Raw genomic sequence first — 15,417 nt, forward strand, 5'->3', positions numbered from 1 at the left:
ATCATCATCAGTTATCGCTCCCTTTCCAGCCATCGTAATACACGCACTTAACTACACTGAACTGAAGCTAAAGGGATTTTCGAACGAGCTCCAGTTACCGCCAGGGACACAGTCAAGCAAACAGACAGACAGGCAGGCAGACAGCCAGACAGCCAGACAGTCAGTCATATAAGTATTCATCTGGGCGGGCATCCGCTGCGAACTGGCAATAAAAGAAAAGCTCATTTATGTGAATAATGTGCACAGATTTTACGAGCACCATTGAAATTCAATAGAATACAGCATATATATATATAAATATATATATAAATATACACCCTATATGAAGGGCTAACTAATAGAATTACCAGATTAAACTGGTCAGCTGCTCATGTCAAATTTGAGCTATCAGTAAGTGAACTAACTGGGCTAAGCACCCAGCTGAATATTTCAGATCTTGTGATTCGGCTTGTGCTCAATTTCAATTCGATTGCTTTGACAGCCGCATTAGTGTAGCATTCTAGTTGGGCGCTCTAAATTAATTATCGCAAAACAAGCAAAGATATTCAATCTGTAGCTGTCACAAGACATGAAATGCACAAATTATTGCCACTTAAAATTAGAAAGCACTTAAAACAAGGCCAAACTCAGCTGGGCTGAGAGATAGGATACAGAGGATGATAGAGGCAGAATGTGAGTGGGTGGGAGGGCAAGACTTTCGTGCTGGCCAAATAAATGAAATGAATGCTAGCCTTGATTTCAAATGTCATTAATAAATCCCAGACGAGCAAATTTTGTGTTAAGCAAATGACATTTGCCCAAAATGTTTGCAGACACACACACGCACACACAACCATATGAAAAATTCTCGAAATATTTGTATTACGAGCCGGCAAACGAAGCCCAGCTAGCTGCATGGATGCTGCAGATGCAGATGTAGCTGCATAGATACTCGCTCTTAGATGGACATACAGATATTTACTGCTAATGAGTTAATTCAATTAGGAAAACCACACAGCAGGCGGCCAAAGGGGCCAACATTTGACTTGCAATTTGACAGTTTTCAATTAATCAAAGTGTCATTGGGTCACGCTGAACCGCTGACCACCACATCAGGTAGACAACGTTGAATGCCAGAGGCGGAAGCTGAGGCAGCGACGAAGAAGACCCAGTGCCCGCTGTGTGCGGCCAAACAGAAATTTCAGATGTTTCAACGAATTGTAAATGCTCTGCCTCTAATGGAAGTAAGAGCAGATAATACAGCAATGTGAAGGTTAGAATTTAGACGGTTCTGAATGCTTGGAATGCTTCCCACAGTCACTTCCTGGCCTTTTGTTACAAATACGATACATTTAAGAATTCTAAGACTGGAAAATGGAAATATAAATATGCTAAGAAGGCGAAGCTAAAACGGGTTTTATTATTACTGATAGTACAGATTTTTTTTGGATTGAAATCTAGATTAATATGAAGGAATCCTTTAGGTTTCTGGACTAACTAATTAAAGCCATATCGATGCAAGACAAAGGTAGGTCTTTCGTCTAAAAATTAAGGATTAGATTTATCTGTCTGCATCTTTAAAAATAAATATATAAAATATATCAAATCTGTTTGATCGCTGCCAAAGTGCACCAACATTCAAGAGGACTCTCTGTAAGTAAAATGCGTGACCAACAACTTTTCGATTAGCCATTGACACAAATGTGAAATAAATAAAATGACAATCATGCGAGCTAGAATCTATTTGGCTTAAGTAAAAGTCGAAGTGGAGAGTTGGCAACTGTGAATGATTCATGATTTGTGTGCGCTCAAATATTCTTGGCCGAGGACATTAAAATCGGCATTTGCTAATTTAATGAGTTCTCTGAGTTTTCTGCTGGGCAAACGTTTTGAGCTCCGGCCCCAAGCAAAAATAAACACTCGAGCGTTAATGTACGAGATATTTAATTTATACGTACTTTGCTCAGCAGGAAACAAGGCCGTGGCTCATGGCTGGATGACCTGCTGCCTGGCAAAGAGCAAGCGCCAAAGGCGATGCGTTCTGCTGTCCAGACGGCTAATAAAAATCAAATATGGGGGACAACGCGACACGGTCCAGGTGGCAGGTGGCAGGTGCGAGCTGCTCACTTGGTTGGCAACACTTTTGAATTAGAACAGTTTACTATGCGTGCATGCGTCCCCACTCTGATAGGCAGCCACCCACTGCAGGTGGGCTGCGGGGACTTGGACAAGGACCTGGATCTTTTGAAGTCCCTCGGCCTGAGCACGTGGCGATAAAGAAGACATTCATGGCACTTTGTTCGAACATTAAGTGGATTTAATGTAAAGTTGATGTTTTCCTTAGGTTACGTGGTCGATTTCCGTTTTATGGCCTTAATTAAAAGATTGGCCAGTCCTCGACCACGTCTCTATATGCGAACGTATATTTATAGCTATTTCAAATATTTATTCGGCTTCTTAACATTTTATGGTCGACCTGTCCGGTAGGTGGGCGCACACAATTTTATGACCAAATTCGAAAATGTGCACAAAAAGAGGAAAAAACACAAAATTAAAATCGCATAAATTCTACAGTTTTATGGCGATTGGTCGGCGTTATCATGCAGAATAATCAAAAGCAAAGCATGCTCTATTAATAAGATAAGTTCAGATGATCGGGCCTAACGTAAAGGCAAATAATGTGAACTTGTTGGCCGTCAGTATAAACATCAATCATTGCCATTTTTAACACCTTTTACGGCACCAGGCCTAACAGAGTGTCATCAAAAGTGTTATCTGATAATATTACCAAATCTAAATTCACTGTTTGACACCTCAATCGAAAAGCTGGCGTTGGGTGGGTGTTTATGAGCTGTCGCCACGCATTGTTATGAAGTTTCTGTCTTATGCAAAGATCAGCCATAAATACGCTCATAAATCGACCACGCAATTTGCACAGCTTCACCTTAGACACATACATCTGTATATAAATATATATATGTACATCAAAGCCCGCGGATGCTGCAGCTTATCGGGCAGATAAAATAACAGTCAGACAGACACTTTCGTTTTCCAGCCTGGCCCAGGTTATTCGGCTGTATTAGCCGACAAAAGCGATGCGCATAAAACGACTTAACTCCGATTTCCAGAAGTCCAATTGTCTGCCAGTGGGATTACATCAAAAATATCATAAAGTTGAATAAATAAAAGCATATAAAATAACACTACACTTTGGCTTACTGAATGGCCCAGCTTTTACTCTAGTGGCCGTAAGCCGCCTGAAACGACACGAAATCTGTGTGAAATGTGTCTATATAGGGATAAGATCATATGAGGCGTCATTATTGAGAGCTAAGCATAATTTCTACATAAAACTCAGAGGATTAGAGCACTGAGGAATAACAATGAAAGCATTTAGCTGACTACGAGCTATGGTAACAGAGGTTTCAACTAATATAATATTTAATTAGGTTCTTAAGTAAATTCAACACGCATCAAGACATTTTCTACCTGTATAAAATAAAATATATAATATTGTATAGACGTCTATTTATAACCTAACATCAATTGAAGCAAATTGGAAGTAAGTTAACTCTACGCAGAAATACATCAAATAGATGCTCAATGAAGTCACACTCGAATCCAATATAAAATTCTCAAGCATATTACAAATTCTACCATGAGTGCTTGAGTTGTTTTCATTTGGCATAAAAGTATATTTATATTGTTCATATGACGAAATAACCCAGAGCAGCTGCATTACTTTTTTCATACATATACATATATATATATATGTATATATATATATATATATATATATATATTCACTAAGCTCACGTTTGTAAATTTAAATAAATAATCAAATAAAGGTAAACAAAATATTTTGCCTTGTGCGCAGCTTTTCTTACTTAACAAATCCACTTGCATCTACAATTTGTATTGTAGTCGTGTAGTTATTGTCGTTGTCGTTGTTGTTGTTGTTGTCATTGCGAGTATGAAACGCATTTTACAACTTCTCTTGACTACAACGGAGTGCTTGAAATCCGGCAGAGCGCTTGACAACCCACTTGTGGAGTAAGCATCCAAGGTAAATGCAAACATGCTGTAGCTAACAAGAAAGAGAGCAACAGCTTCAGCTGGTAGCTAGCCGAAGGCTGAATACTCTTGACATGTTCCATGAAACTTGATATGGGCATAAAAAAGTAGGTGATCTAAATGTTCGAATATCTCATAAAAAGAATATATATAATGTAAGCAAATTTAAATTATATTTAAAGGATGGATATTTGTATTATAAGAAGATATTAAAATTTTATACAATTTTTATAATTATTTTTATTTGACATATTTTTTACGATATATGTTTATATTAAGTCAAAAGTTAAGCATTGTAATATCTACCTATATTTTGAAATCTGGTTATCTTAAGAAATGTTATTCAAGTATATAAGGTATATAAGATATGTGAGATATTTAAGATATATAAAATATATATATGCTATGTATAGTAACCAATATATTATTATCATTTACAATATGACGACAGGTATTGGGCTAAAATTTCGAAACACCCTAAAAATAGCCGTTGTTAGGGTATTCAAAAGACCAAATTCTGTCGGAAACAATGTTACCCAAAGCCTTTTGAAAGCTAAAGCAACCGTTCAAGTGCTGCGAGTGGGCCGAGGGGGGAGCAGACGGGGCAAGGCGTTGCGACTTGGGCAGCTGCTTCTGTTGCGACTTTAATGCAAACAAAAAAGGTTAACTGCGCATAGCCAGCGACAGCATGAAAGAAAGAGTGAAAGAGTCAATGGGAGTTGGAGGAGAGGCGAGTCGGTATTTATGTATATAGAATGAGGCCTTTCACTTGGCGGCAGGTTCTTATTTTGCTATCGTCGTCACTTAATTGCGTAGGTTGGTAGCCCTGAAGACGCTGCGCTTCAGCAGCTACTTCACTCTGGGCACTTAAGGGGCACCACGGCCCGGGCCCCTCCGTGTGCCCCAAACTAGCACCGGGCACCTTAACCTTCCCAAGTCCATCTGCCAGACCTCGCTGCTCATCGCACACCGTTTTATGGCTACTGTGTGTGTGTGTGTGTTTACATTTTTACTAATTTACAACAATTTTCGTTGTACTTGAATACAAAATGCAGCACAGCCGCGCACTTCTCCTTACTCGCCGCCCTCCCCCCTCCCCTCCCCCACGCATCGTGTGCTACTTTATGCGAGTGTGCTGGCATTAAGAAGAAGCAAAATGTGTGCTGATGCACCTGAAAGGAGATGAGCGAGCAGCCCAAAAATAACAAGATGATGCCGAGCAGCAGTAAGAACAATAACAACAACCGCAACAACAGCAAAATATTTAAATGAGGTTAAGTTAGTGTAACAACTATTTAGCCCTTGTTCATGCAGCTCTGCCACTTTATCTCTCTCTCTCTCTTACACACTTTCTATCTCTTGCTGGTTCTTTCTGCTGCAGTTTTTGCTGAGATTACTACAAAAAACTTCCAAATTTATGTAGCTGTGTGTGTGTGTGTGTATGTGTGTTATGTGTTTTTGTGTACGGGGTTAAATTTTGCAAGCAAATGCTAATTGGGTCAAGTGTTTGCTAAGAGTTGACAAAGAAACCTGTTACACCTGGCCAGAAAAGTTGGGCACCAAGTTTTGGGTAGACAATAAACTTCTTAAATAGAGACGCTATTGTGAAGACTTTACTTTCCTGTTCTGGCATCTGATAGCACAGCTAATAAGCCGTTAATATTAGTTGGGCAGACTTCTTCATTTGCTCTAATCGGATTTGAAAAAATACTTAGGCGCACTTATTGCTACTTGATTCGAAATTAAATACCATTATGTAGGGCGTTAAATGCCAATCACAATGACACAAGGCATAATCGTTGCCAGCTCTTATGTAAATTGAATTGCAAATGCCGAATTCTCAGCCGAGATCGGGGACCAGAGCGAGGGAAAGAGATTGATTGGCACACAAAAGAAATACAGACCACTTAATAAAATTAAAATTTTGCATTATAATTTTCATATTTAATGCGTAATGCCGCACTTCATTTAAGTGATTGAATAACGACAGCAATTCGAGACGGCACTTGCAATGCGAATCTCTCTCTGAAATTTAACGGGACTTTTTATGAATGTATCCATACATATTTATATAAATATATATGTATAATATCTATAGAGATACGACAGTGTAAATACAATACAAAATAAATAAACAAGCAGCGCGAACAAACAGACATAATAAATGCGTGGTTTCATTATTATTAATAAGTATCTGTATCTGTAGCTGTAGCAGTATCTGTATCTGTATCTGCAACATTTCTGGGTAGCTGTATATTTGTTTATGTATTTAGTCATGTTACACACACACAATCATCCCATAATACCCACCCTGCCTGCTGTGCCCTGCCTGTGCAGCATATAAAATGTCAAAGTCTCAAGCGAAATCAACAAGCACATATCCTGCGGATATTTTGCACAATATTTTGTCAGGTTTCGGTGCCAACACTCTCTGCTCAACGTCATCCACAGCAAAATGATTGCGTTGATGATAATGATGATGAGCACAAAACAAGTGAGACTCTGAATAATAAATTGCAATTAGCGCAATTACAACAGATTGTCACAAATATACAAGTACATTTATATATCTATATGTATTCGTGTATAACTACATGCAAACCCCAGCCCAAGCCCACCCCACCTGCAGCCCATATCAAAAGTTTGATACACGTGTGTGCAGTCGTTCTACGAGTATATTCTGAATAATTCAGCAACTGGACTGGGGGGCTTTAATATAAACACTGAGTCAGTTAGCATATAACAATTTGGTTCTAGGCCACATCTGCGCTACCCTGCTGACAATTTACCCGAACGTCTTTCAATCAACCCCAAAATTTAGATGCCCTTCCACAATTCCTTGCCCCACACACACACACACACATGAGAGACAATTCAGTAATGCACAGTGGACAATGGCAAATGTTTTAAGTTGGAGGAAGGCGAACGCTTTTTGCTTCTTGCTGTTGGCTGTTTGCTGTTGGCAGTCGCCTCTCCCTTCATTGTTTATGAGCGTATCGAATTTTTGGGGTTAGTTGCGGTACCGTTGGGAGCATAAATATTTATCCAGCGATAAAAGAATTTGGGTTATTTTCGTGGTATATAAATAGCACAATTTAACTTGGTTAACCTCTAAGCCAGTGTTTCGAAACGAAACAGGGGAAGCCTTGAATACGTTAGCGCAGAGTGCCAAATGTCAAAGGAGTAATAAAAGAGGATCCGGCATAAGAGTTATGCATGTAAACATTAGCCAAAACTGCAGCGAACTAAAATTTAAAATGAAAATTGCTAAAATTAATGAAACAATTAAAGTTTCATGTGCTTAAAGCCTGCATGCCACGGTGCAGTAATTGGTGCTGACAAACGAAAGTGTGGCACGTTGCTTGGCCTGCGGCATTTACCACAAAACAATGAAAATTACAGAGATGATGACGACTACAACATTGCCACCTCTAAGCCACACAGGTGCGCACCTGTGCCGCCCGCCCCCCAGTCACACTCGGCGCTTGTGTCAATATTGACGCAGACCATATCTTTTTATGACATATTTTTTGGCTACTGTCAGCTCTGGCAGTTACTGGGTTTGTTTGCATCCTCCAGCTTTCATTTTCTTTCTGTTTTGTTTCAGTTTTTGCCCTTTGGTATCAGGTTGATAGCGAGAGCCAAGCAGCGTGTGTCTGTGCAACTGCACACGTGGCACACATGAAAAAATCCAACCTAAATCGCGCACTCGGCTGAACTTAGCTTTGGCTCATGGTTTTTGATGTCTGAGCTATTGTATCTGGGTTACTGGGTAATGCAGCAGATACGATGCATTTGGTTAACCCAGCCGAGAGAACTAGCTCAGCTGATGGATGTTGGCGGGCCGAGCCAAACTCAATCACATTTGCATTATGACCGCGTAAACAACCGACCTGACAGCTACTCTCCACATTTGCTTTGGGTGGCACTGACAACTGAAGCGGGCCTCATTGAAAAAACGGTCAAGAAAATACAAAATATTAGATGCAACGAATTGGAAATATTCTAACTTATGCATTTGAATATATAAGATAATAAAAAGTAGGAAGGAACAAGATATAGATATAGATATAGATATAGATATATAGATATAGATATAGATATAGATATAGATATATATATTGATATAGATATAGATATAGATATAGATATAGATATAGATATAGATATAGATATAGATATAGATATAGATATAGATATAGATATAGATATAGATATAGATATAGATATAGATATAGATATAGATATAGATCTTCAAATGAAGATCTAAGATCTAAGAAGAATCTTAGGGTTATTCTGATCTGAGAGCTTATTCCAACTGGCTAGATTTCCGCCATATGATATAAGCAGTTAATAAGGCAAGAATATTGAGAGTTAACTGTGCTCTATATATTACCTTAAACCCACATTTTACGCTCATATAAATATAGTTTGGGCACATTTTTCAAACTACTTTATGTGAGAGTAAGCCAAATACTACATAAAGCTGACTATACCCTCGGAGAGTGCATTTAATTTGAAACCATAAATTAGGTTTTGCGCCCAGTTAGGAATGGATGAGTGCATGGTAGCTGCGTGGCCAGGGGCGCGGATGAGGTTGAGCTGCTATCACACCTAGGCGATTTTCTTGGAAGCTCTGTGGACATCGAGCGTCCAACTGTCAGTGGCTGGACTTAAGTGGCCATAAAGTAGGCACATCACGTGGTGTGGCACTGACAGTTGCAGGTGTTGCCCACTAGGTGTCGTACTGACAGTTTGGCAGCCAAAGCGCGGTTAGGAATTTTAAATGACTCAACGCCAACGCCGCCGAATGACAATCGAATCGTCAGGATCAGCTCATGCGTGAGAGTATTCAATTACCACAGTTGCTTAAAGCAAGTCTGCAATTTGAGCGACCGGATTTGAGGCGACTTAGTTGAACCTGCCGGCTTCCGCAAAAGCAGGCATCGGTTATATATATATTTTTTTTTTATATTTTCGCCGAGTGACGATCGATTTGCCAGACAAATTGAGCACCGGCCAAGAGCTACACCGCAGCACTGACTGACAGCTGCTGACAACTACTGAAACCCTAGCAGTTGGCCAACCGTGAGCAATTCCTCAATTTGCGTCTGCCCGGTGATCACCTCGCAATGATCCCCACGACTCGGTCGTTTAGTACCCTTGGCTCGCGTATCGCATTGATCCCCGCGCCACTACGAGCTGAGCAACTCTTTCATTAAGTCCCTCACCTTGCGTATCGCATTTCAATGGCACGACCACATTCCGCGCTTTGCAGGGTTTCCATGGAAACTCTGATAGTCGGATAGATTTCCATTTGTGGCATTGTTCCACTGTGGCACGCACTGTGCCTCATGATTTCTGTGGTCAACTTGTTTAAGTGGGCGCCTCTTTCTTCTACCCATTTGCAGGTCTCGCTTGTAACTCGATCTGAATTCGGCATCAAAACTCAATTAATTTAACTCTAAATAACATTTGACATAATATGCGTTTCCATAACGTTTCCGGCCCTAACCGACAAAGCTGCAGCAGCGACAACAACAACGGCAACCACAGCTAAGGCACGTCGCACACGTTTCTATCTTGTCAATAAATCTCAATATCAAAATATGCTAAATGACCACCCGTATGAACCAGACGATAGTTCACCAGATGGAAATAACTAAAAATGCAAATAACTGCACGAATGCCAAATGCAGCAAGTCGTGTGTGTGTTGTGTGTGTGTGTGTGTGAGTATCTGTGAGATACGCGCATAAATCTATCTATAGTGCCGCCGCCCCATACAGACCCTCATCTAGTTGGGTTCGTTTACGATTCGTACTGTTTTGTTTGGTTTTTGTTTTGTTTCGGGGCGGGTTCTTTCATTAAACGCGGCGCATGCAAACAATGAACCGTGTTGACAGGTTTCGTTTTTCCAACTCTCGTTTGATTGATTTAACCTGAATCGCCTGACAGGTACGAGAGCATTTTGGCATGCCCATGTCACGAGATACAATATTCGAGATACGAGCAACGAGATACTCAAGCTCATGCTCGGCTTTAGATATGGAAATCTACAGATACTTATGCTAAGCACAACTTGGGAGGGAAATACATTGAATGCCGGCATACATGTCAACTTCCATATTTGAAACCTAAAACTCGATCAGAGCGCAAAAACAGAGTGCGACAATCAAACCAAAGCTGTCGCGTGGAGTTATGCCGTGCCAGAGTCTAAGCGATCCAAATACATATTCATAAATACTTCAAATCGCTCGCAGTGTCTGCTCTATATCGTATATCGCATAGCAATAATTACAAAGGAATATTTACTGGAATTTGCACTTGCACTGAGATTCAATAGAAGAAAGAGTCTCAGGTCTACTCATTTATAATAATTTATACATGAGATCATGTTAGACATGCATGCTACAACTGCCAGGCAAGCTACAAAAAGCTGAATAGCTTCATTTGACAGAGGAATCAATTTACTGCTATAGACATTGTTGCGTCTAGTGAAAAGAATGAAATGCGTGCAGTTTTGAACAGTAGACACGAGTAATTATGTTGGACAGCGACCGCTAGACGACGATTTGAAAGAGAGATAGATATTTCCTTTGGCTATGTGCCGAAGACAATTGACGACTGTCTGTAGCCAAAGGCTGGACCCGACGCAACTTCAATCCACTCTAGTCCACTCCACACTCAACTCGACTCGACTCAACTCAAATCATAGATGCAGCTCATGAGTGGCACAACGAATGCGAGACGAATGAATCGAGTGAGGGGGAAATTGATTGACAGTTGAATGATTTAATGAGCAACAAGATAAACGATGCCCGATGCCTGATGCTGGCCTGCCAACCACAGCGAAATGAATTACTTATTTTCATTCGAATTTCAATTTGAATCTCTCTCGCTCAAATAAGTATCTGTTAGTTGTTGCCATTGTGTTTGGCTGCAACACGGCGGTTCATAAAAGATGCTTATCGCAACGCTGCGACGCTGCAACGCTCTGAAACTTTTTCTCTTTCTTGCCCCGTCATGTGACGACCACGCATTTTGTGTCAACCAGTCAACGGAGCTGGGAACTGATAAACTAATGTTGGTAAAAAATAAATAGGTAAAAAAGTAATATACAGTTCCATAATACAAAGCATTAGGCCAGCCATGAAATGTTAGTAGACAAGAAGCAAGCTAGATATTTTCTGTAAAGTTTGGTCTGACTGCGTAATGGTTGACTTTTAAGGTCACTCTAGACACAGAGGTAAATGATGAAGTCACTTCCCAAAGACCACTTTAAGGTTTATTGGAATTTGTTTCCATCTATATATCGCTGTATATAATTTTACTTGACTTCCATGCCTCAAGCTCTACGAACATTTCTCTTCGAGTGTATAGCTAGTTGGCGAGCTTTGAGCAGCTTCTCTTTAATTTTCCATTAAATTTCTTACACATAATTAAATTTGCCGCGCCATTTAAATACACATCTCCAAGGCGCAACAATTGCATTTAAAGCTTTTCACTTCTTTTATTTATCATTTCTACACTCATTTTAAAGTCGTTTGCGTGTGTGATCGGAGTCCGGAGACGAGTCAGCCCGTAGCACTTGTTGTCCCACGCAGCGCGCAGAGACTCAGATACTCAGACACTCACGCAGTCCACACAAGTCGAATATAATTTATGTATCGCCCAAATAATGTTTACGATCTTCACATACGACATTCACTTGCCAGCAGGGACTCTCGATTCTCTCAATCTCTCTTGCTCCCCCTCTCTTTACACATGTTTACTCAAAACAAAAAGTTCGATTTAATTGTCAAAATTCGTAAGTTAACAGTAATTTTAAAAAAACGTTGGATCAAGATATAGAACGAATTTTGGTTAAGCAGATTGCAGAAAAATGCAAAGCACCTTCCACCTGTAGTCGAGATGCTAATTAATTTTCTTCTTAACAATGGTGTACAGCGTAAATTCAGCCTGAGTAGCTGCATCGCCTGCCTCGCATGCCGTCCCCCTACCGTTAACCATCGTTCAGCTCAGTCACCATTTGGCTGCCGCCAGGTGCACGGCAGCAAATGGAAACGGCAGAATGCTGTCAACGAACAACGCCGCAAGGTTATACCAAAGCTGGTATATTTACACAATCCGTGGAAATACCTGATAACCAAGTTCAATATGTGGAAGCTGAAGTGGCTTTGGGACTACGGATTCAATGAGACCGAATTCGTTGAAGGCTCCAAGCAGGCCGCCATTGTTATGACGGACATCATACGACAGCAAAGTGCAGAGAAGATTAGTGAATTTACAACGCCTGTGGGCTTCCAGCAAATCACACGCGACATGCTTCTATCGCGGAATGATTCGCGACTGCAGCTGGTGCGCTTCGAAAATGAGCATCTGCGCCGTGCCATACCCATGAAGGTTGCTACACGTCAGAACTATGGACGGAAATATGCATTTATCGATATGTTGTTTGTCGGTCTGCGGAATACGAAGGATTTCGACTCGCCCAGTGAGCTAGTGGAGATCAACGAAATTCTGCGTCGCATGGATAGTGAATTGAAGACCCCGTCAGATGTTGTCTCAGTGCCACATCGAATCGTTTTTGCCGAAATTTTTATACGGTTTCGTCGTGACTATACAGCTGAGTGGAGGCGCAAGGAAGAAGCATCCAGGCATCCGAAAACTTCGTCCTTCCAAGAAACAGATGGCAATCACCAAGATCAGCAGCCAGCATCGGGAACGGCACACAATATGATGATAGGACGTGTGCTGTCGCGCCTCAACGATCCAGGCTGGTCGGTTTCGTTCTACAAAATTCTCACTTTCGATGTACTCAATTTTGACCCGCAGCCAAATCGGCGTTCGAGTGCTTGACTGCTGCCGCTTCCACTTCATTTAAATTTCTAAATAAAATTTTGCGTATTTATTAATTTTACAACTGTATCTTCACAATCTAAACGATCTGCTCTTAGCTTACATCTGCATGCGGGCATCTATCAAATTTATCACCTTGAATTGCGCTCACACCTTAAGTTGACATGTTGTTTGTCATCATTGTCGTGGACACAAAACCGAAAACAAGATTTGTGACTTGAGCCACGCTATTTGTATAAAATGATGTAATGAGCCACATTACACGATTCGAGTGTGTTAGCTGTTACCATTATTGTTGCTCTTGTCGTTCGGCTCTAATTGGCTACGAAGCCTGGGCTTGGGCTTGGCCTTGCCCGTCCCAATCGATTTTCAATCCGTTAGCCTAAACAGCTCACCAAACAAGAAAACGATACAAAAATCAACATGCGTCATTACATATTTATCTTCATGTTTTACACATTTTTGCATAATTTGTACACCTTTTTCACATTATGAGGGCTGCTGCAGGTCGCAAGACTTGGACATGTTACACAGCACAGCAAGGGCAAATAAATCAGAAATGGTAATAGCAACAAGTTAGAACGCTTCAGTCGAGCTCAAACGAGCTTATAATACAACTTCAAAATCATAGCTTTTAAAATAGAAATTTTCCATGCCCCAATTGCCGAGCTATATAATTTATTGAAATATCTGTAGAGCAAAAACTTGCAAGCCAGGCTTAGAAAAATCTCATATAATTATTATTTACCTTTGGCACTGATTATATATTCCAATACATTTAATACAGTCTCTAGGACTTGCAGGATTTTATGGAATATATAGTAACTGTCACCTTTAAGTGGATATATATAATACTTTTTGGTCGATCTGTAGAAAATGTCAACTCTGACATACTTGGTAAATCCTTAGCTTCCCTACCTTCAATAGGAAAATCAGAAAAGACGATTTTCCACACTCCCCACGAACTTATACTAAGCACTTTATTAGACAAGATTACCAATGCATATATATTTCAAGTCTCTGAAGCGCCTGAATGCTCTGAGTTCATACAAACAAACGGACAGCAGAACGAGCTGCCAAACCAGACATTGCGCAAAGTAAATACTAATCTTTTGACTTTTAACGTAAGCGAGTGGAACTGTTTCAAGATGTTGTGTATTGTACATATTTGTATAGGCTCATCATATTTTTTCACATTTAAAATAAAATTTAATCAGTTGATTCTATTCTGACCTTAGTTAAATATAGCCCGGCTAAACCCAATCACGCTCGAAATGTTTGCATTATCGAAGAGTAAAAAGTTTTAGCTGACTTTGTTTTTGTTGTTGTCTTTTTTCTTAAGCTATTTGCTCAAGCTAAATAAAGACAAACCTAAGTCCCAGCAGCTAATGGCAAAACAGCATAAGACGAGAATGGAATGAAAAAAATAACAACACGTCAAAAGGGAGAAATAATTTAAATAAGAAAACACAAACAGCTGTTGCAGTTCAGAGCCTGGCTGAGAATGAAAATGTGCCAGACACAAACATACACACACACGCACATGTAAATCCGTACGCAATAACACACAGTTACAGTTACAAGCAAAAAGGATAATCTCATTATAATGAAACGCAAGTTATGCACGCGCAGCCGACAGCCGCTAGATGGCGCCAGCGAGGCGTCAGTCAAGTGTCGCCCGCCCAGCTTAGAGTGAAGCAAATGAAGGAGTAGGCGAACACTGGCACTGGCAAAGACGCAGCTGGTGCTGCTGTTGCTGTTGCTGCCGCTGCCGGCCACCAGCTTGGGGACTATGAGGAATGGCAGCCAAGATCCGCTCTCTGAGCTGACATGCGAAACACGCTGGCCATAAAAAACTAACAGAATTATAATAATTTATGTATATATTTCTTTTTTTTTTGCCCTGGCCTGACCATTCAATCCGTGGCATGCAGTTGCCTTGTCTATCTTATCGTTCTACATAGATAGAGCACAGTGGTATCAGCTAAAATATGCTTAAGGAAGATATGTTTTAGTTTAAGTTAATTATAATTTTGATTAATTAAAATCTAAGCGAAAGAGTCAAAATCAAGCGCATTTACTAATTATAAAACGTTTAATGAAAAATTAAAAAAATATAAAATTATATTTATTTATATTTGAAATAGTTTAAATTTTCAAAGAAATTTTTAACATAATTTGCTCAAGCTTAGAAAGTTTCAGTCAATTGAATTAATAGTTTAAATTCCTAGAGCCTTTTCAGCTTGAATAATTTGGTTTAAATTTTACTAAAGCATACTCCATATACGCCCGATATGATAGCTATAATCGGCTTTAGTTAGTTAGATTGTTAAAATGTTCGATTTAATATCTCATATTATTTGATAGCCTTACGTTAGCTTGAACCAATGTGCGACGCCTCAGCCTAAGCCTAAGTCCACGTCTTAGGCATAAGCTGGACTGGGCTGGGCTGCTGGGCTGCTGCTCATGCCCACGCCATAAATAAAACAACCGGCTTAATTTCA

The 15,417-nt window shown here is 40.1% G+C and overlaps 1 protein-coding gene across 1 annotated transcript; it reads left to right on the plus strand.

Annotated features, from left to right (window-relative positions):
- The first annotated feature begins 11,818 nt into the window (after positions 1-11,818).
- Positions 11,819-12,923, plus strand: LOC111593960. The gene has a single exon (XM_023307054.2). The coding sequence runs from the start codon at positions 11,966-11,968 to the stop codon at positions 12,911-12,913; it is 948 nt and encodes a 315-aa protein (XP_023162822.1). The 5' UTR covers positions 11,819-11,965; the 3' UTR covers positions 12,914-12,923.
- The last annotated feature ends 2,494 nt before the right edge of the window (positions 12,924-15,417 follow it).

Source organism: Drosophila hydei, unplaced genomic scaffold (assembly GCF_003285905.1).
Source record: "Drosophila hydei strain 15085-1641.00,03,60 unplaced genomic scaffold, DhydRS2 tig00000060-arrow-pilon, whole genome shotgun sequence".
Taxonomy (NCBI): Eukaryota; Metazoa; Arthropoda; class Insecta; order Diptera; family Drosophilidae; genus Drosophila; species Drosophila hydei.